The sequence below is a fragment of the Sipha flava genome, unplaced genomic scaffold (assembly GCF_003268045.1).
Source record: "Sipha flava isolate LNK unplaced genomic scaffold, YSA_version1 125_pilon_pilon, whole genome shotgun sequence".
NCBI classification, from domain to species: domain Eukaryota; kingdom Metazoa; phylum Arthropoda; class Insecta; order Hemiptera; family Aphididae; genus Sipha; species Sipha flava.
Window position 1 is genome coordinate 609352 of NW_020271751.1, and position 23233 is coordinate 632584.

The window sequence follows — 23233 nt, forward strand, 5'->3', positions numbered from 1 at the left end:
ATAACAGCTATTTCAACTAAAATAAATAGTTAAACCTGTTATCATACTTAGTAGGGCCAACTAAAATTGCGAACCGAGTGTTTTTGAAATTATTGAATGAACTATATCTCTGAACCATTGCACGTAACATTTTACGTTAAATTTCAATGTTTATATTGTATATAAATAATCTTGGGAATTATTCAACTACCTAATTTGGACAACAATAATTTTCGTTATTTTGGAACAAATTGATAATAATATAATATTATTTGACAATGTGTGCAAAAAAAAAAAAAAATAATAATAAAAAATGCTGTGAAATAATTAATTAACGATTTTAATTTGTACTTCGAATTAATATCGTACAATATTTGAATGCGAAATTAGTTTCTATGCTTCTACATATCTATACGGTATCGTACTTATGAACGGTACTGTGTTATGCATTTTAAGCGGTTTGGTGTCATGTTTGTGCGGTAATGGAAAATGCCGGACAGTTTAGATGCTTATTTTATTCATGGCCAATTTAATATCGCATGTTATCGAGTGACCAGTTACCTCGGAAAACAATTTATATATTCATGCACCTAATCAAGAACTAACAGTGAATTTAGTATAAAAAGAAGTATTGTAGTTTTTATTATACGTACAAAAAAGTATTGTAATTCATAAAACTACTATCTGTTTACTGATTGTGCTGAATATTTTTTCTAGCTTCAAGTGGTAAATTTATATATATTGAATTTTCTAATATTTTAATAAAAAATTATTATATAATTCGGGTCAAGCCGGGTGAATGAGCCAAAAATATATAAAAGTAAATTTAAGAACATTCAATATCACTCACTACTAACATTAAACTGTATTACATTATATTATCGCCTCATGCATATTGGTATCCGTTTTTTGGACAATTGGTGCAATCCACGAACTTAGTTCCTCAAAATCTTCGACAAACATCCTTATAAAATTTCTCAGCTGTGAAGGATCTTCCATTCTCAGCTCTCGGGATAATGTATCATATGCACCATAGCATTTTCTTCTTTCAAGCCATCTGCGTTCCCACACACTTCTAGCCTTTTTTTGTTTTTTGTTCAAACTTTCTATAATAATAATAGCAGCCGCAATTCGTTCACGCTTCGATACCATGGTTTATAATAATAATTATAAAATACAAAATATGAGTACTGTAAAGTAACTACTGCGCACTATAAAAACAAGTTGTTATGTGACTGTTGTTCGTATTCAGAAATATTTTGCACACATCGTGTGAACACTCGAGATATTTCTGTCAAGACAGTTTCGTACATTTTTGTATAATACCTAAATATTTTTGTTTCATGACAGCAACTGTCGCAACATTTATATCACTAGTGTAAATGTTCATGACATAAATGTCATCGAGTTCAAAATTGCTTCATGAAAAAACTGTCATCGTGTGATGCCGGCTTAGCCTACTATTGATGAAAACATTCTTCTCGACGATATGAATGAACAAATACTTGTGTTAGGTATCTGTAATGAATAAATAATAATTGTATTAACGGGATTTTATTTAACATATACCCAGGACCACATTTAGGGGGGGGGGCACTAGCTGCAACTGCCCCGGGTGCTAGTTTTTTGGGGGTGCCAAAATGTTGTGGTCGGAAATTTGCTTATTTGTGAATTATTGAACTTTTAAAATTATTTTGAAATTATTATTTATTTTTTATTTTTAATAATAGTATCATAAATTAATGTTAATATATTATGCTGTTTGGAATTTAAACAACTATGAACTAATTTATTTTTAGCAATATAGCTATCAGCGATCCAGAATATTATTAATGTACCTAATATTAGCATAGACATAATATAATTATATTATTAATAATATTCTGGATCGCTGATAGCTATATTGCTATAATATAATATAATATATTATGTCTATGAATATTAGTTCCCAAATTTGTTGTAATAATATCAATAAACATAAGTTATTTATAATAACACGGCGTATTATGTTATCGCGTGTGGCGTGCAGTAGCGTGTCTACTACAAAAAAATAGCATTGATTTTAGAATATCCAAAACAGTGGTTCTTAACGGGGGCGATGCCACCCCCTTAGGGGCATTTCGGTTTCTCCGGGGGCGATAATTTTGAAGGGGTCGCTGAGGGGGTGGTGAGCTTTTTCAAACTCTAAGATTAAAAATAATAATAAATCGACGAGGAAGTATTGTTTGATACAAGTTTGATCATTGATACCAAAGGGTAGTCGATTTTTCAAACGGTGGAGGAATATTTTACCAGAAAAAATGTCTCCTTGACTAATATTATTGCATGGATGGCGTTCCTTCAATGACTGGTCGGCTTATAAGCATAGTGTACATTGTTAGAGAACTAAATGAAAATACTGTTCTATGATTGGCTATAATCCCAATGAGATAACGACTTCGCTATCAATTATCTGAAATTCATAAATCACGAAAATTATCTGTTATCAAATTTCTGAATTTTGAATATTTTAAAGACGTTTTAATGCTTTTAAACTTTTAACTTTTATTTGGGATTTGAAATTTGACAAAATTATATTTCCAAAAAAATATATAAATGACATTGTTGGAGAAATTGGAAATACTGTTAACATCAGATCAAACATATCATACATGGAAGATATCAATAATTAGGCTTCTGAATTTGGGGAGTTTAATTTTAATCATTGGAACTACCATTTCAGTATTCCGAATGGCCAACGAATTGTATGCTAATAAAGTCTTTTATAGTTTTTTTTTTTTAGATTTTACAGACTGAACAGTTGTACAAAATTTTAATTAATATTATTTGTTGATAAGATTATATGATTTACAATTATTTTCTATTACTTTTTATTTTTAGTTATCATAACTAACATATTTTTTTTGAAACAATGTTTTATCCTCAAATAAAAATTTGATATTAAATTTAAAATATATAAATTTATCTACCAAATAAAGATACCAATTTATATATTAGATATTTTATATATACCTTAAGGGTCTTATAATACATAAAAGCATTTATTATTTTATATTTTGTTAGATATAACTTATTAAATATTTTAATAAATAAATTTTTTTTTTTTGGAAATATAATTTCCGTGATTAATCAAATTTGATAACTGATAATAGATAATTGATACCGAAGGTTATCTAATTCCATTGGGATTAGAGCCAATCGTAGAACAGTATATTCATTGGGTTCTCTAACAATGTACACTATGCTTATATGCGACCGGTCGTCATGTTGTGTTCATAACCCACCTAAAAAAAGCCATTCCAGGTATTATTTGTGTTCATTGTGTTATACATCGCCAACATTTAACTTTCCCGTCAACGTATCTAGTTGAAAAAGAATTCAGCGTTGTTGTTAGCTTTTGACTAAACAAAGAAATCGGTTAAACATTTACAACAAAGTTTGATCTACGTTTAGTTTTGACTAATATCGAACTAGACATCCCCACATTAGCAACTACTTATCAGACTCAGAGCAATCATTGAGGGGCATAATTTTTATTTCATAACTTTTTTTTCAAAGTTAAGTAAAATTTTTTTGTAAAGTAAAGTAAAATTGTTTTGTTAAGTGAATTAAAATATATATTAAAATATCATTACTATTTTCTTAAAATAAGAGTTTTTACTTTAATTTAGTAAACTGATGAATAAATAAATATAAATATTTATATTTATAGTAAGAAAATATAATTTTAAATGAGGGGAGCGTTAGCAGTAAGTTCTGACGATAAAGAGGCGCTGAACAAAAAAAGGTTAAGAATCACTGATCTAAAAGGTTCATGAGGATCTATCTCCTATATTTTCTGTGGGTAGGCCCCTTAGAGGGACGCCATTTTTTTTTTTGCACCGGGTTAGCCGGGACGCAAAATGTCTAAATGCGGCACTGCATATACCTATTATAAGTAGATTGATTTTTGTCATTTAAATGTATGTAGGTAATATATATCTAATTCTCCTTTAGGTAGCTATTGCTTTTGTATTAAATTCTGTACAAACTTCAAAATGTATAATAATTTTCTCAATTGCAATCCTAATTGCATTTGTTATTTATCAATTTTCATACTTTTTCTTACTTTTTTTTGTTTCACGTATTGATAACCACCAAAGTTTCAAAGTTTATGAAGTATTATGAAATTAACTAAATACTTTTGTTCTAATGTCTTCGGCTGTTAGTATTTTTATCACAGATGTAATAATAGATTAATATAATTAATAAATAAATTTGATAACTCATGTAAATGTTGAGATTTGATCGGTAGAAATAGTTGACGAATTATAACAATAATTCACAATACTTTTTAACCTTGATTTCTCAGATTTAAGGTTTTATATATTTGATAGTTGATCTAGATATAGTCAATAATGATATACATTTTTTCAGCATTACGAAAATGTTTGACTTGGTTTCAAATATAAATAATTATTAAGTAACAAATATATTAAGAACTTTTTAGTTGACTTAATGGTTGGGAATTTCATTATTGACTATAGTTAATACTTCGGTTCTTAAACTTCACTTCGATATTTAATTAAATAAATAGATTATACCTATCTATTTTCACCGAGTTACAAAATTATAAGGAACGTCAGTTCACATATTTAGTTATACTTATATAAGCTTTTTATTTTCAATAATATTTTTTATTTAACAATAGATTATACAACTATACAATTAAGCACAACAAGTTATAATGAATAAAATATTTTTTTTTTATCATGGAAATTGACACGATTTAGGAGGACTCCCAATGAAGTTACCTACTTTGAATACTAGAGTCTCATATTAGTACACGATTAATGTGATTAACTGAGTTTCATAATTGTATATCACCAGACTATTTTATCATATTATCTTATAATATTTATTTTTTTGGTACAATACTATTAATTTACCACAGATGTATTTTAACAACTATTATAACTTACACGAATTTAACATCGTTAAATTATTTTAACTAATGGTCCATTTTTAAAGATATCAAGGATATGTGTAAATATAGGTAGCTTATATTATAAATTGCTGATAAATGGGTTTTAAATTAACTTTAAAATATTATTTTAAAATAAGTAATAAAACGATCAGTAAATTAATTAATACATTACGTCTTATAATTTGGTTTAATATAAAAATGTCGGCAGAAAAATCAACTATCACATAAACAATAAAAATAACATATTAATTCGAATTAAACGATTTGATATACAATTTTGTTTTCTTTTTTTTTTTTGGTAAAATTTGCCTATATACTATAGAATTAATTAATTTAATGATAAATACGATTCTGTAATATGTACGATATTACAAGACACGTAAAAATAAGTAAATAATTTATAACAAAATGTAATGCGCTCATAAGAATAATAATATTTTATTGACCTTGTATATACATTTATTCTTGAAATTAATTTCCTACATGGCTACGAATAATATCATCCTAATAGTAGTTTTATGATTATAGTCACATATTTATATAATATGAATTTAAAATATTTTTATTTATATACTTCCTGTAAATTATAACAATTGTATTATAACAACGTTATTCGTATTTATTCAGTGTATAGCGTGTAGTACACATATCTATGGCGTGAATGATCAATTTTTGTTGGTGTTATAATTTCATCGTAATATTCATAAATACAAATTATTATTATTTTTGTATTACGTCTATGTCTAAGCTAGTGCGTTTTTAGTGTGTGCACGCACCACAAACCATAAGGGGAAATTTGGTGAAATTTGTGGGGGGCTGAGGATTATTTGCTTATTACACCTATAGATACCACTATGCGCAGTTATTTATTTCAACAAGGCAATTTACGAAGTTTGACAATTTGATATCATTTTTAATCAACAATTTAAACAAAAAACAATTAGGTGCCTTATCTTAAACATTTTTGGAGTAGGTATTCTAAACAGAAATTATTAATTAATTAAATTAAACAACATATACGGGTATTATTATATATTATTAATATTACATTAATTGCGATCGTTCTAAGTCATGACAAGAAGTTTTTAAAATCTTACGAATTTGATTTGATTTTTATCACAGTATATTTTTTTTTAATTCAGTTATTAAAAATGCATTTTACAATTATAATAATTATTGTATTTTTAGTCACTTAACAATTTTTAGGGCTAGGGGCTAAGACCTGTACTTTGTATTTCTGGGGGGCTTAGTCCCCTCAAGCTCTCCCCCAACGATTTCCACCTATGCCACAAACACAAACGCAAAATACAAAATAGTTTGTTTTTTGTCGAATGCGATATGCCCGCACTAACTTGGAGGAGGACATAGTGTTAGTATTTTTAATTTTAATAGATATTATAATTTATAAGCTTCATAAACATATAAAATAACCCCCTCTTCCTCGAAAATAAATCGTAGTTACGCCATTGCTTGAAATCAACATAATGATAGTTTGGTCTAAAATACTGTTGCACAGTTGTATAAGAAATTGATATTTCATTACATAGGCAGGTAACAAAAAATATAAATATTTCATTAATGGAGAGAGGGCTCAGTCTCCCCACCACCCTCCACCAATAAAAAATAATATTTTTCCTTGACTACTTAACACCTGTATTAAACAATATTAACCCGAATAATAACGGTTATTAACAACCAAACGTTTGTTTAAATGTTGTATGCGGTGTTTGAAGACCCGAAATCCGAAACCCAAAAAAATTATTCGGGTGCAAAGCCTTGAAAAATACACAGTTCAAAATTATATTTTTTTTTAAAGTTCGGATTTTGGCATTTACTGTGAAAACTTTGGTCATATACGTTGTATTGATAAATTTACTTCATTTAATTTTGTAAAAATATCAGCCAAGTTATGAAGTCATAATAACCAAATTTTATCAGAAGTCTTAGTTGTAAATAAAATTGGTGTCACTAAAACGTATAACTCGTTGCGCAATTCAGGTTACCAGTGTTTTCCTCAATAATTAAGACATTTAATAATATTTAAATTTTGATAATTAATATATGCCCACGGAGCCACAAGACTACTCTCGCGGAACCCTAGGGTTCCGCGGAGCACAGTTTGAGAACTTAACCAATGTCAAACACTAGCTTTTTAATTAATTTACACGAAAATTGGATCAAAATTCAAATTTAGAAAGTTATGTAAAATAAATCAAATATAAAATGGTTTTCTGAAACAACATTGTTTGTTTAAATAGCAGTAAAATGCTCATGGCTCCCAGAGATCCAGCTTACAATTAATAACAGTTAATGATTCGAAAGTCTGATAAACTTCAAAAATTGTATGATTAAAATAAAAAGTATATAAATGAAAAAGTGTATAAAAAACGTTGGTTTACAAAGAAAAATAATGAACTGAGTTATACTGTATTTATTTTTATATTTTGTGTTCACGAAACAATTTTAAATGTTTTTAATGAATACAACTGTATTTTTTTTTAAAGGCTTAAAATGCTGTAGGAATCAGTAATGATAATCAAGTATTTAATTTGCATTCCATTATTGTATACCAACCGGATTAATCGGCGGAACACCTTCAAAAGGATCATTGAGTTGTTAATCAAATATTTTTCTAAACGATTTGTGTTAATTATAAAAAGTTGAAAAGAATTACATAACAGTTGCTTTTTATTATTTGAATCTTATTTAAGTAATCACATATAACAATTTTATGAATTTTTTAGTGTGTTTGATACTCAAAAATTGACTCAAATGCTCCTGTATTCGTTGATCAATAGTTGTGAATAAATTATAGAAATACCATTTTTTCATTTTTTCAATAGAGTTTATTATTATTGACTCAAAGGTGACATTTTGTTGTAAATTTATTAGAAAGAACTATTAGAAAGAAAAATAGAGTGATTGACTTAATAATAGATTGACTTAATTATAAAATTGAAAAAATATCACTCTGAAATTTGGACTAGGAACCATAGAAATTCAAATTTATATAACGTTGAAATTATTAATTATTTATAATTATTCTTGTTAGTACGATTTTTTACGTCGTAAAATTGTATATAAAATGTACTTGTTTGAAATATTGATATTATATTCATAAGAAGAAATTTATACATTGAGCATATTTTAAGTAAAATGTTGTATATTATTAATTTATTGTTTTAATAAAAATTTAATCAATTGCATGTACAAAATCATAAAGTTTGTTGTAATGTTGACGACAAAGGTAAATTAAATAAAAAAAAAAATCTCATAAGTGTATATACGATTAAAATGTACATTATAAAACTTTTTATAATTTTAACAGTATTAAAAAGAAAAACAATAAAATGTCCCTAATAAATAAATTAAACTTTTGTTATAAAAGTTTTGAAAAATACACAACTAAACACGTTTCTTCTACGAAAATAACAAAACGCAACATCTAAAAATTATTGTTTGCCTATAACACGCTTGTATAGGATATATCCTATATATAGGTAACGTTCAAACAACATATGAGAAATTTTAACCGTCCAATACAAATTTTATGCGAATGAAACGATGATGTAATACATTTTTTTTCAATGGGCTAATGACGTTATACAAGTGTAATGTATTTATGTAACATTATTAATTCATCATAGTTAAAATATATATATGTGTATAAATAATAATAAAATATACGTAAAACGTGTAATACATTGTGTACAGATAATAATAACCTATACCGGATAAGCATTTTATCGTTAGATAAATAAATTCGGTAACGCGACTAACGAAGAAATTGTCAGGGTCGATCGTTTCAACTAATTTTCTAATACCCATTTTCGCTCTACCGAGGACCTTCACACTGCACTACACGAGCAACACAGTCACTAATCATTCGGCTTTAAGAGTTTACATTACATTACACAAGCCCCTTTCCGAATGTTGTCTTTAGAATATTCCATCTCCACGTCACTGAATTTAAATTACATGTACAGTAAAACCCGGTTACTACGCTTTTCGAAAGACGACAAGGAAAACGCGTATCAAAAGTTAAAAAAATAAACATTTAAATTTAATTATTTTTCGATCTACGCAGTTAATACAGTACAATTGCTCGTGCGACTTTATATTATTTAACGCGGTAAATATTTTTTGTTTGCATTAAAATTAATTTTCTATAACTTTTGAATGGGTATAATCAATGCAGCACAATGTACGATTATTTTTTTATATTTTGCGGTAAACATTTTATAATTTGTTCGGAGTTGTTATGTTATTTTCAATAGATATTAGATGTCTCAATAAGAACGCAGGATTTAAATATGTTATAAATTAAATTTATTTCTTTTAAAAAAACATAACAAATACATCATAATCTTCAGGAGAAGTTAAAGTTTAACACTGAAAAACAATATCGGGCATATGACCCTCCCTACTAGTCCTTCAGGTGATTATTCTTTCCATATAATTTACCATCACTGGATAACACTTTGTCTCATCAAGTTCGTTGAGGACAGGATGAATTTCTTGTTTGAGTTCCAAGTCATTTCGAACTTTGTTCTGGTAAACTCGTGACTTAAGTGTATCCTTAAGAAAAAAATCACACAGCGTCAAGTCGCAAGATCGAAGTGAGTAGCTTTGGACACGCAACAAGATTAGTCTGTCCAGGAACTTTTCACGCAATATAGGGATTATTTCTCTTGAAGTGAAACAAGTTGCACCGTCTTTTGTAACCATACAAGAACACCTACCGAGCCCAGCAATTTTCTTTGGCCTTATTTGAACCAAATGAAAATCAGAAATGTTTGATTTCAACTTGTTACACTTCGAGAGAAACAATCCGTTTGCTGCGTGAGAAGTTCCCTGAGAGACTAATCTCGTTGCATGGACAAAGCTACCCACCTCGATCTTGTGACTTGACGCTGTGTGATTTTTTCTTAGGGATACACTTAAGTCACGAGTTTTTTTCAGAACAAAGTTCAAAATGACTTGGAACTTTAACAAGAAATTCATCCTGTCCTCAACAAACTTGATGGGGCAATGTGTTATCCAGTGATGGTAAATTTTATAGAACGAATAATCGCCTGTAGAGCTAGTAGAAAGATGTCATATGTCCGATATTGTTTTTCGCTGTTAAACCTTAACTTATCCTGAAGAGAATGATATATTTGTTTAAGAAACAAATAATTAAATAATATAATATTAAACAAAATAATTTTTAAAGAAACAAATTTAATTTATAACAGATTTAAATTCTGCGTTCTTTTTAAAATACCCTATTCTACCATTAGGGATATTATTAAATAATTTTTCTATAACACAACTTGAAATGCTCGACTTCGATTACGAGATACTAGGGCTGTTTCATACAACGCGTATTACGAAATAAAACGTATAAATCATTGAGAGCCTTCGAAAACCAACATCGTTAGAATTAAACGCCATGTGTATTCCACATCGGGTTTACGAATTTTAATAGGTGTGTAGCTATCAGAAGTGCATAGGGATCATAAATTTAAACGTCTTTTTTTCTCTGCATCCGTACCACTCATTGTTTTCTGATAACGGTATTCTGAAAAATATTCCACCCTGTTAGCAGTTAAACTTTCGATTGACAACGTTTTGCAACTGAAATTTCTGTATAGTGTAAGAACTCATTATCCGACCATAGTTCAACAGTTTTGCATGTCGATCCAATCAATGGTCGATTAATTTATTATTGAAGTTTATACGGTTCGAAGACGGCGATTGTTTTATATTTTTTAACGATTCCCGTGAATTGATAGGTGGACCCACTGAAAGCGGATTGAAAAAAAAAGGAACAAGTCGTCCAGAAAATGGTATGCAGCACAAATTAAATTGAATGTATCACAGAGTTGATGACGAATTTTCATCAAAACTTTGTTACGTCGATGGTGGATGATAAAAGAAATAAATAGAATTATTTAAGTTTCTGCTCTCTTTTGGTGATTATTTTTGAGTCCATTTCTAGTTAAAAATAATGAAAAACTTTTTAGTTAGATACTTTTAGTCTCGCATCACGTCTAAAAGACAGTCGATATTTTCTCTGAGGGATTGTACATTTGTTCTCGTTAATAAGAGTACTTCCGGTTGAAATTTTTCAGTGACCTTTGTACACAACTACCATAAATATATATGCTCGGACCGTAATGAATCCAAACAAAAATAATTTATAAACTATACTTTTATCGTTTTCTGTAATTTATACGAGTAGATTAATAATAATATTAATACCATTAGTACTCGTATTATAATGGATTGATCTATGTTAATTTATACTTTTACCGTGCTGATAACTACCAGAATCGATCAGTTTTTTTTTTTTTTCAATCCTTCAAATTATTCAATATGTATCATATATATAGTGAACGCAAAATAATGAATAATGAGGAGTGTTAGACAAAGTACGTACATTTTATTGTATACTACAGGTGATGAACATAAATAGTTAAATTTTAGAAAATGTCAATTTAGAAGTTACGCCCTAGTGTAATAAATGGCTTTAAAACCTTTATTTGTTATCAGAATGGTTTGCAGATATATTTACCGATAATACATTTATATATTAATATATATCTATATTGTACAGGGTGCGACAAAATAGACAGAAAAGTTTTGAATATCTATTAAAAAACAAAAAAAAAAACCATGAAATTTAAAGTAATGAGATTTTTATTATTTTATTCAATACATTATACCGCTATATGCATTACGTCTTGAAAATAATATCAAAATTATAATGTATTAATGAAGGCAATTTTTAAAGTTTTCGGCCATATTTTGACAAATTTTGATTGCAACGATTTCTTCCTAAATTAGGCATTGGAGCTTTTCTACGGTGTGAGGTTGTTTTAAAAAAATCTTTTCCTTCTAGTAGTTTCGCAAAAATAAGCCACATATGCTTAAATCCAGTGAACGTACAGTAAAACCAGTAGGCCATTTTCAAAAAACGTAAAGAAGGCAAAGCCCCGATATTTATCGGACCAAACTATGGTCACGATTGAAAACGGCAAGGACAATCCGAAAAAATTAGACCCCTCCAAGGTTTATAATCCCACCACACTGATAAGTACCAAGCTTTAAAATTTGCACTGTGCGATTTTCCGCACTCTGTATATGACTATTTTTCTGATTTATTACACTAGTTGCATGTTTACCTTAACTTAAAATAACACTTGAGCGATGTCAATTTAAAATACGTGAATTTGCGCGTAACCAATGCGTATGTTTCTAGTATAAATGCACATATGCATGGAAAAAATATCCACAACCTCGTATATTATGATGAAAAAACTACAATTTGTCTGGACAATTTTCGTTTTGTATTAATATCAGTACATTTATGCATCGTACAAATATAACGTAATCAAAAACATTGTCAAATCGTTAAGAAAAATGCAATATTAATTTGTAATTGTTACGAATAACTTTAATGTAAAATACAACAGTTATTATATTATTTTATTGATAAATTGAATACAAATACAAATATTCTAGAGTACGTAAAAAATCGCAGCTTTAAATATAACAAAGTATCGAGTTCGTAATTGAAAACTCTTTCGGTAGGATGACCCGGTGGTGTGACTAGAACAGCGTTTGGGGGCGTTAAAAACCACAGTTTTTATAGATTAGCACCAGCAACAGTTAAACCAAACGTTTTAAATTTATAAAAACTACATAACCGTTGAAATCGTGATTTTTATTCGTGGCAAAATCACATATCATTATTATACTTTTATTCGTATACATATTAATTTGTATATCACTACATTACACATACGTTGTTGTGCCTACTTAATGTCCATCCAGGAATATAATTATTTTTGATTGTTCGATATCATCTACCAATAAATTACAATTAATTTATATTAATATAATATATTATTTCGTTTAGTGTTTAGTACTTAAATAATTTTAACGGTGTGGAAAGGTTACGTTTTTCATATACGTTTTCCTTACAATAGTGTAGCGAAAACCCTCGTGACTATGAAATCAAATACAACAGCTTGACATCTCGAAAATAGTGTTTTTAGGTACGACACTGAATCACGGTTTACACTTTGAAGATTAAAAGTTTACATTTAGCTTTAAAATAACAAGTGTTTAAAAGTATTCGAGTAATTATTTTACACGTTTTTCTGCGTCTAGACGGCGTAAAAATTATAAGATTACAAATATAAATGAAAATTTTCGAATCAGCTTGATTTTATTAATTAGTTTTCATTTAGTACTAACGGATGGGTACGATTTACAATCTCTGCGTGTAAATTTTAAAAGTGAAGAGCAAAGAGATTATCAGTTACTTCTCTTATTATTAATATCAACTTAAAATATAAGAACTTAAACATTTTAATTTATATACACAGGTTAGGTATATACAAGTATATATAAATAAATTAAACTAAAATAACTACAGAGAAAGCTCTCTGGTACAGCCGAATACAATGTCAAATTATGATTTATAATAAAATTTATCTTCAAATTTAATATTTTTTACTTTATTATTAATTCAAAAACAAAAAGAAAATCATTATTTTATAACGATTACATTTATTTTTTTCAGACAGAAACAAATTTGCTTCGAAAAACTAAAGTAACCATTTAAAAGAAGAAAAAAATTTAACTTTGTAAGATTTCATATATTTCTAATAAAATACATTTTTAATATGGGTTATTTTTAGAAAAAAATGGCACTTACGATTTTATTAATATATAACGTAACTAATTAGATGTATTAATATATATATACGAGTATATATATATGTATGTATGTATATCCGAGGAAACATATAATTATAATTCATTATAATATCAAATTTGAATTGAAATGAATTTAAATGAAATTTCTACCGTTTGTTGTTCGCACATTATCGTCTGTTGTTATTGGCTTGACTAAAGTGTGAATTCCCAATGTTCTCGAATTTTACTCATTATTCATTAGTAAATGGTGACTATATATATATACATATGTTCAAAGACTTTCTGAAGACGAGAGCCAGTAGACAAAAATTAAAACAATTGTATGCGAATCATTATTTTGCTACGAAAACAACGAGTTGGTCATTAGATTTTTTTTTTACGTATCTCTCGAAAACTCCTAGAAGTCTGTTGAAAATTTGACTTGTTTATTTTATTAACATGGGAGTTTGAGTTCAAATTCAAGTTCAAGTCGTTGCGGATAACTTTCCAAGCATTTTATTTTTATCTCCTCAATAAGTAATGATTGAGGGACATAATCATCGTAGTCAATAAAACATTGCGAAATCCGTAGTCATAATGATCTCAAATGTTTTTTTCCCCCTGGAAATATTTCTTTTGCTTAATTGGCGTGCGTAATAAATACGCCCGTACGATACATTTAAATATGTTCGTTACAACCATACACCGCATGAAAAGTATATAATATTTCAATTTTCAACTGCGCTTAGACGAAATAGCGACTATTCGATAACCCCGGGGAATGAAAACGCGTTTTAAACCGGACTCCACTTGGTCGTCACCATTCATAATACTTATTGTGCCATCGAAAAACAAATAAGTCCTCGGCCGTAGGCAATATTAAAATAATGATGGCGATTATAATCACACTGGTTTCGCCTCTACGGGATCTAATGAATATTTAAATACCTGCTAATTTTTTTCGAGTACACACGCTATTTATTGTACAAATATATTAAAATAATGTACTGACCTTATTTTGGTTTTGACAATCTCCGTGTCCAGCACGGCTATCCGAAACACGGTGCACTGGTCTGAAACGGCCGTTGGGTCCGGTACAACGATCATTTGCACCAAGTCCGCCTGCAAAACACACCCCAAAAACGATAAAATCCAATTATCAATTAATAATGTACTATAAATTATTTTTATTATTTATTTACTCAACAAAAACAACCGATCGTATTAAAATAATAGCGATAATCATAATTATAATAAAAATAAGCAATGTTATTAAAAATAATTTTTGAAAGTATTTTGAATAGGTATTTAAATACTTCAATTAAAAAGTAATAAAATATTTATTTAAATACTTTTGTTAATAAATATGTATTTAAATACAAATACAAATAATATCAAATTCTTTTAAATACATTTTTTTAAGCTTTGTTGTTGTCAGATTCTTAATTCTTAAAACATTACTAAAAAAATACATTAATTTCTAGTGAGTAGTGAGTATTGACTAACTTAAAAAATTAATTTTAACGATCAATAACGAATAGTGTTGTAGTGTGTGAGTACGTGAGATACTGGGATATGGGGTGTGGCCGTATTGCGATATTATAAAATATAAATAGCCAAATAGAAATACGATACAGGGAAATATTATTTTCCCCTTAATATCTTTAAATATTTTTTGTCGATAACAACATTTATAATCGCCACTTTGTCTCGTCAACGATAAGTAATTTTTTCGAAATCAAAAAGTAAACTAAATATCTTGTTCGAAAATTATTTAGAATATCATCAATGTTAAGTACTATATTATGATGGATGGTCATTAAGGCTAATCTAGTTAATCGGATGTTTCCGCATTGATTTCGTACGTAGGTTTTTAATCTCCTAAGAATTGAAAAGCTCCTCTCAACTGATGCAGTAGTTATTGTTAAGATAGATAACATTTTTAATAATATATAGGAAATAAATCAGACTGACAAATTTTCAAAGTATCTACAGCATATTTTGGAATTTTTTTTATTGGGCACATCACTTGATTATCAACATAAATATTGGTATTGATTATTTTTCCATGTATTATTGTGTATTATAATCAATTTATTTCAAACTAATTTAATTTATTTTATTATTTAATTTATTTATTTTAATTTATTTAATTCAAACTAATTTAAAAATAGCATCTAATCATACAATAAAACCACAGAATATATGAAACATATATTACATGTTTCATATATTCTGCCATAAGACCTTTTAAATTTGAATATTATCTAAGGCTATTACCATTAATTATAAATACCATTTATAATCAATGCTATAACTTATTACATATTTGATATTACTAAATGGTTTTTGTCATTTAATCTCTGGGTAGTCAAAATAAAAAAAAAGAATATCAAGAAAACAAAAATAATTTTACAGACCACGCGGAACATGGTTATATTTGCCGTCGGACGCAAATTTTAAATAAGCATAAAGCATCATTAATAAATATAACAAACATTTAAAATCATTTTTAAGTTTTTTGAAACATAAATTCAGGGCGAGGGGGTTGTAGCTCACTAGGCCCTCCCTATATACGCCACTGAAGTGCGAAGCCCTACATTGGTTGTTTTAAGTTAACGGTTTCGAGTAGGAGTAAGGTTTCTCTTAGAATTGTAATCCTAGTCGTGACTCGCGCTTTAATGAAATATTATGTCTAATCAGATTTCACGTAAACATCGTTTACGCACGTTGTGATCCGATGCGCTTTTTGTATTCGGGTGCCATGATATCGATCAGTGGCCTCTTAAAAATACGTTTGAAAACGCAATACTTCGTGTTTCAATTGTTTGAACACTAGCATCATGTTGATTAAATTATTTGAAACAACTTTTTTTTCATTTTTATTTTTATTTTTCGTAAAATGCGGATTTTTTTAACATAAAACAAAGATTGAATCTTTTAAACATCGTAAACGGCTAGAGAACACTATGGTGACGTCAATGGTTTTTGGGGTAGCTCATGAACATTCTCATGGACAAGTTCAACAGTTTCTGGTCCAACGTTTCATGCAACCCTTCTTCCAATCACCATCGTCATGACGAACCGCTCTGCACTGGTCTGTGCGCGCGAAGTTGAAGCGGAACCGGCGTGCACTGTCACTGTTGCGTTTGTCGGACGTGGCCCTGGCCACAGGAATGCACACTGTGGAGGAGGGTGTGCATCGGTTGCACGATTGCAGCGGTCCGAAGGCGTAACCGCGATGGTCGTAATTGGTGTCTTTCACGGCGGCGAGGGCGGGAGGGGGGCCAATGCGTCCTTTGTCTCCGGGAGCGCGGCACGGTGGCCGCGGGGCGTAGCAAGCCGGTTGACCCATGGCCGCGACCGCAGATTTCCGTACCCGGCGTTCCCGGTTACGCAACATCCGCTGTCGCGTTTGTTTGTCCACCGGCGGCTTGGCCCACGAGACGTCGAGGCACACGCCCGAAACCACGTCCCTGGAACAATCCAGCGCATCCATGGCCAACTGCGCATCCCTTCGCCGCTCAAAGTGCACGAACGCGTAGTTCTTCAATTTCTTCACGCGCTCCACGACCCCGTACCGGCCAAACTTCTTGGTCAGCATGCGTTCGTCCAGCACGCTACCGTATTGCCTGACGAACAGTGTGCGGACCGTGGCCATCGTGTTCGCGTCCACCTGCGGTTCCGGGTCCGCCCAGTCCACGAACGTCTTGCACCCGAACACCTTCTGCTTCGACAGTGCCCGCTTGGCGTCCGAAGCCGTGGCCACCGATCCGTAGTCCAGGAAGCAGAAGCCCCGGTGCATCGAAGGGTCGTCGAAGTTCTTATACGTGATCACACGCACCAAATGACCGCGCGTTATGCGGTTTACTTCGTTGAATATCTCTTTTTCCGTTTTCACCTTGGGCAGGTTGCCCATGAACAGCCTGCACTTTTGGCTGTTGTCATTGGTGGTCAAAATTCTCTCTGAACAGTTCATCATTGCGATTCTTTGACGTGGTATCATCAACTGTAGTACTTGAGTGTGATCGACGATACAACGCCTACGTGATGGTGTCGAGAATTCCTCGTTTCTTGATCGTTTTTATTTTTTATTCTGTTCCTGTTCACAGTGTTTCCGTTTGTATAGTCTTATTAACAATGAACGTTCGATGAATATTTCGTACTTGTTTTATACTCGTTGATAACACTCGCTATGGGTTATAAGATATTGATTTTGTATACATAGCCAGCTGGCTATTACATAGCAGTAATCTAATATATAATTATTTATATGTTCGAATTTAAATGTATTGCTTTCTGTATTTACCTCAGGTTTTATAGTAGACAAAATATTCAAAGATTCGAATTTTGGACATCGAAAATGAAACCATATGCTACAACATTTTACATGGAATCTTTACTCCCTGAAATAATTGACTCGAGGTCCAATGATTAGGCCCGATATACAAGAAAAGAAGCTTTAATTAATTAATGAAATTAAAAAAAAATCTTTTATTCAGCTTTATTTAATATGATGTAGAAATAATTTTTTTTTAAAAAAAGTACCTGCCTACATTTTTCAATATCTGATATCGGAGTGAAAACATTGATGCACAAAGGAATTTACTCACGTATATTTTTATAAAAAAAATATACCTAATTTATTATTTTTATACTTTATTATTTTTTTTATTGTCGGTTGAACGGTCGTCACGTGAGCACGTTTCTTGCAAATCCGAAAATTTTAATTTATCTCTCTACTATATACAAAGTGATTAGATTAAATTGTATACCAAACGAACCTCTGTATTTACGTATATTAGAAAATAACAGAAACCGCATCTTAAGGACTTCGGCTCCTTCGGTACTTAAAAAAGTAAAATAATTAATTAGGAATAAATCTATAATTCATTGTCGTTTTGGTAAGTTATTCAGATACGCACCTAACCAGTAACGCAACATCGTGGCAACCGATTGCCAGGCCCAACTCTTTTTTATCTAAATTCCCCTAATTAAGAATCATATCATATTAAAATGGCACCAACAATTAATAGCCCCGATAAAAAGAAAAAGAAAACTGTACCACCTTTAATTATAAATAATAACAGAATAGCACAGGAATATAATCGCACACAAAGTGACTCAAATGATTTAGTTTTCTTCGAAAATGGCAAAAACCAACAAAAATTTAATATTGTTAATATTATCTACAGCATGTCCCATAAGTCCGATATCACTCTTAATATCTCCATGGGAAATCAATATATTTAAACGCGGTTTTTTTTTTACAAAACTTAGTATGGAAATTCTGATTGAATGGTATAAAATTCAATGTTTTTTTTTAAAAAAATTCAAAAATAAAAAAAAATTGCATTTAACATGCATTTAAGAATTTTTGAAGTATCTTTCATTATTCATAACACAGAGCTGATGTTTTAGGACCCAAGCGTTTTTAACATTTTCTATTTCTCAGGTAAAATATTTTGAATATTTTATTCAATTTTATTACGGAGATCAGGCAATAAACACGGCGAATACACAAGATTTTTCAAATAACCCACTAAAAAAAAATATATTGGTGTTAAATTGGGTGACCTAGGTTGCCAAAGCACTGGATTATTGAAATGTGAAACAATTAATTTTTTTGTTATAATTATTCAAAAATATAACTTGCTCTAACTTGGTCAATTTTTATTTAATTTTAATATTTTTTTTTTAACTGTTTTAAAAATTATGTTTAAGAAAATGGCTATCTTAAAGATTGAAAATTCTCAAATGCATAAAACATTTTTTTTTTGTATTTTTGAATTTTTTAATAAAAAAAAATTAAATTCTATGCCATTCAATCAAAATTTCCACACTAAGTATTGTAAAAAAAACCGCGTTTAATATATTGATTTCCCGTGGAGATATTAAGGGTGGTACGAGACTTATGGGACATACTGTATAAACGATTTCGGTTCCACTTAGCCAAACACCAAAAACCTCTAATCAGACAACTAAATTCAAATGATATTCCTGGAAATCCTCCTAGACGACTAGCTCGCCAGTGATGTAGAGACCTCATGAACCATAATTATGTTTTTAATAACTAAGCAAGTATAAAGTATAAGTGTCATCGCTGGGTAGATTCTTTTTTCGACCATTAATCATGTCAAAAAAAAAAAAAAAATAAACAAACATCCCGAACATACGCTTATTGTAAAAAAAAAATTAAAAAAATTACAGATTATGTATTCTCTAATTAAAAAAAAAAAAAAAAATCAATATTTAACTAAAATTTAACTTTCCCTAGAAACCATCTAAAATTTGGCAAAATCAAACATTTCAAGAGCATTGAATAGCTTAATAACATCTTTGAAATATTTCAAAACTATAAAATGTCTTTAATTAAATAACTAATATTCTCTAATGGAAATTCTTTGAAATATCCTATTTTATCAAAATGTCATCTTGTAAATTTTTTTTTCAACGTTCCAGTAATTGTTATTTATTTTTTTTTTTTTTTTTAAAAAAAAAGTCTAACACAAAATCTTGAATTTAATGTCGCGTCCAGACCAAGAAAAATTTGTCGTCGACTTTTTCACTAATATCGGTGACAAAAGGTTTCTTTAAATATTACCAACAAAATTTAAAAACAAGCACGTCCACACAAAAGCAACATATTTGATAAACATTTTAGTTTTGTACAAAATGTGGTACAGAATGACGTGGTGATTGCTGCATCTGCTAGTGTAATTTTAAGTTTAGAAGTAAAAAAAGCTTCCAAAAAGAGATATTGGGTTCGTCCTAGTCTATTGGCAAAGCAAAAATATGGTAGTAATGATTTAATCATTGATCATAAACGTGATGTCATTTGTCTCTTTGGAGAATTGAGGTATGAATAATAAGTATAAAATGTACAAATTAAAATAATATTTTATTAATAGAATTTGTTATGACTTGAATCGTTTTTAAATATTTTCTTATGTAGGTGTAATGAACGAAGCAAAACTGAACAAAAACAAATGTAGCAATATCATTCACTCAATTCTGAATCTCACCCAAGAGTTTTGTCCTTTTTAATTTTAATTTTAATATTAAATCATTCAATTTTTTTTTTTTTTAGATCTTCTTCCATACTTTGGTAAAATCCTAAAACAGTATGGACCAGTGGTTTATTTAAATATATTGGGCCATTCGTACGTCTTATTAAACGATCCTGATGATATAAAAGTATTTGCATATTTTTATTTAAAATTGTTTTTGGTTTTTGATGTTTAAATATAGATACAAAAAAATAATCATATCATTATCGTTCAGTTTTATAACTTACTAACTAAATTAATAAAATGTACATTTCAGGCTCTGCTATCAAGCTCACAGCATATAAACAAAGGTCCGGAGTATACAATGCTTCACCCATGGTTGAATAAAGGTCTTCTAACAAGTGGAAGTAATTATCAGATGTTTTACTGTTAATTCGATATAAATTATATTAATTTATAATTATATAGGTTTAAAATGGCACTCGAGAAGGAAACTGCTTACAAATACATTTCATTTTCAAATACTGGAAACATATATTCCCACATTTAATAAACATGCTCAATGTTTAATGAGAAAACTTGAAAAGATGATCGGAAACGATCAACAAGTGTCTATTTATCCACATATGACTCTTTGTGCTTTAGACATGGTTTGCGGTAAGTTTATAATAAGTGTAATATATAGATATATATATATATACACATTTAAGTGAAAATTAAACCTCTAAATTATTGGAAATTCATAGAAAATTTAAAGACGTCTACCATTGAAAAAATCAAAAATAATTTTTTTATTATATTACCCAAGAGTATTTATTTCGAAATTTAAAGGTGTCCACTTTGAAGTGTTATTTTATATAAATTATTGCACTGTAACTATATTGACTATATTGTTTTTTTTATATTTTAGAAACAATAATGGGTACTGAATTACGGTCTCAAGAGGGGAAATCTGTTGAATATGTTCAAGCTATATATACGTATGATATTTCTACATGATAATAATAATTTGGATTTTTACTATAGTTAATTTATTTGTAACACTTATTTTAGAGTAACTGATATTATGGTTCAACGAATTTTTAAATTTTGGCTTTGGAATAATTATATTTTTAAAATGTGTAAAAACGGAAGAAACTTTCGTAAATCACTTAAAATTCTACACGAATTTACCGAAAATGTCAGTGATAATATTTACATATAATATAATATTAAACATAATATTGATGTATCATCAACTAATCTTAAATTTGTTTTTAATTGTAGGTTATAAAAAAAAAACGAGAAAAACTTGATAATGCATTGGTAATGGAAGAAATAAGTTTAGGTAATTAATAATTTAATAATGGATATATTAACATACTTTACGTACATATAAATTGTTTTTAAATTAATATACCAAATGAATTGTATATGTACTTTAGAAATCAAAACAAAGCAATACATTTATTTGGAAATGAAAATTATAATAATGTACAGTTATGTTTAATAGATACAATGTTTAGTAGAATAACATTAATTTATATAAATTGTTATAGCTTATATTGTATAAAAACGATATCGGTGTAATTATCAAAAGCACTAAGGAAAGTTCCAAGAGACTTTCTCAGATAAAATTACATAATCACAGTATTTTTGGCTACATACGATTCTGCATGATTTCAAATGCAGTGTTGCACGATTGTTAAAACCTGAACTCGTGTTTTCCATAATTTTGAACTATTCAGTCACATAAGCGGATATCAGGGGGGCTTGGGGGAGCTTAGACTCCCCAAATATTTTAATAGCCCTCCCAAAATCGAAACTTTGTTAGAAATTTTATTCATTGTTTTTGTAATTTATTTATAATTATCTGTTCATTTTTTTTGAAAATCGTAAAATAAGAAATAATATAAAACTATTTACAATAGCATTAACAATACCAATTATATAGTTTGGCTACTTGCGAAAGAAGTTTCAGTGTAATGATAAAAATAAAAACTCGGCTAAGGACATTTTTGGTTCAAGATAGGTTCAGCAATCTTTCAATACTATATATTAAAAAAGATATATCGAAAAATATAAAAAGCGATGATATTTTAAGTATCTTTGCTAATACAAATAGTTATTTGTCATTAAAATAAAATATTAATTATTTTTAAATATACGTTATTTAGAGTTTTTTTAATACAATTTAAACATATCTACATTTCTAATGGTAACAATATTTACTTATATATGGGAAGGAGGTGTAGGGGCAAAGCCCTTGCGGGTTATTTTACATTGAATTATTATAGCCCCCCAAAAATTCAACAAATTTGTAACTTATCTAACAAAATGGTTTTATTCTTGCTTTTGCGTTTGAAAAGTTCATGATTTTCTTTACATATATACATGTTTATTACTGTCACATTGACAAAAAAATGTAATCAAAGAAAAATATATCATAGTTACTTATTTTTTTAAGTTAGTATTCTCCAAAGACTTGTTTTGTTTTCACTATTCGGATCTACATCTGGGTGACATAATTTACTTCTATTGTCTTCTGCTGATCTATGATTTATCATCCACGAATTCACATAGTCTTTGGGATCCCACTTTTCTAATG

The 23233-nt window shown here is 29.1% G+C and overlaps 1 protein-coding gene and 1 long non-coding RNA gene across 2 annotated transcripts in view; one reads left to right on the forward strand and one right to left on the reverse strand.

Annotated features, from left to right (window-relative positions):
- The window catches only part of LOC112694223 (cytochrome P450 4C1-like), a 31214-nt gene that overhangs the window by 1536 nt on the left and 6445 nt on the right, over positions 1-23233 (forward strand). Inside the window, exons 2-7 of the mRNA XM_025569633.1 lie at positions 20727-20833; positions 20963-21053; positions 21115-21303; positions 21557-21626; positions 21700-21826; positions 21913-21973. Of these exons, the coding sequence (XP_025425418.1) occupies positions 20727-20833; positions 20963-21053; positions 21115-21303; positions 21557-21626; positions 21700-21826; positions 21913-21973 (645 nt within the window). The remainder of the gene's footprint in view (positions 1-20726; positions 20834-20962; positions 21054-21114; positions 21304-21556; positions 21627-21699; positions 21827-21912; positions 21974-23233) is intronic.
- Positions 275-15136, reverse strand: LOC112694224. The gene is made up of 3 exons (XR_003149548.1): positions 15049-15136; positions 14649-14758; positions 275-1497 (listed from the first exon to the last, which is right to left on the reverse strand). It is a non-coding gene; the product is annotated as an uncharacterized LOC112694224 (long non-coding RNA).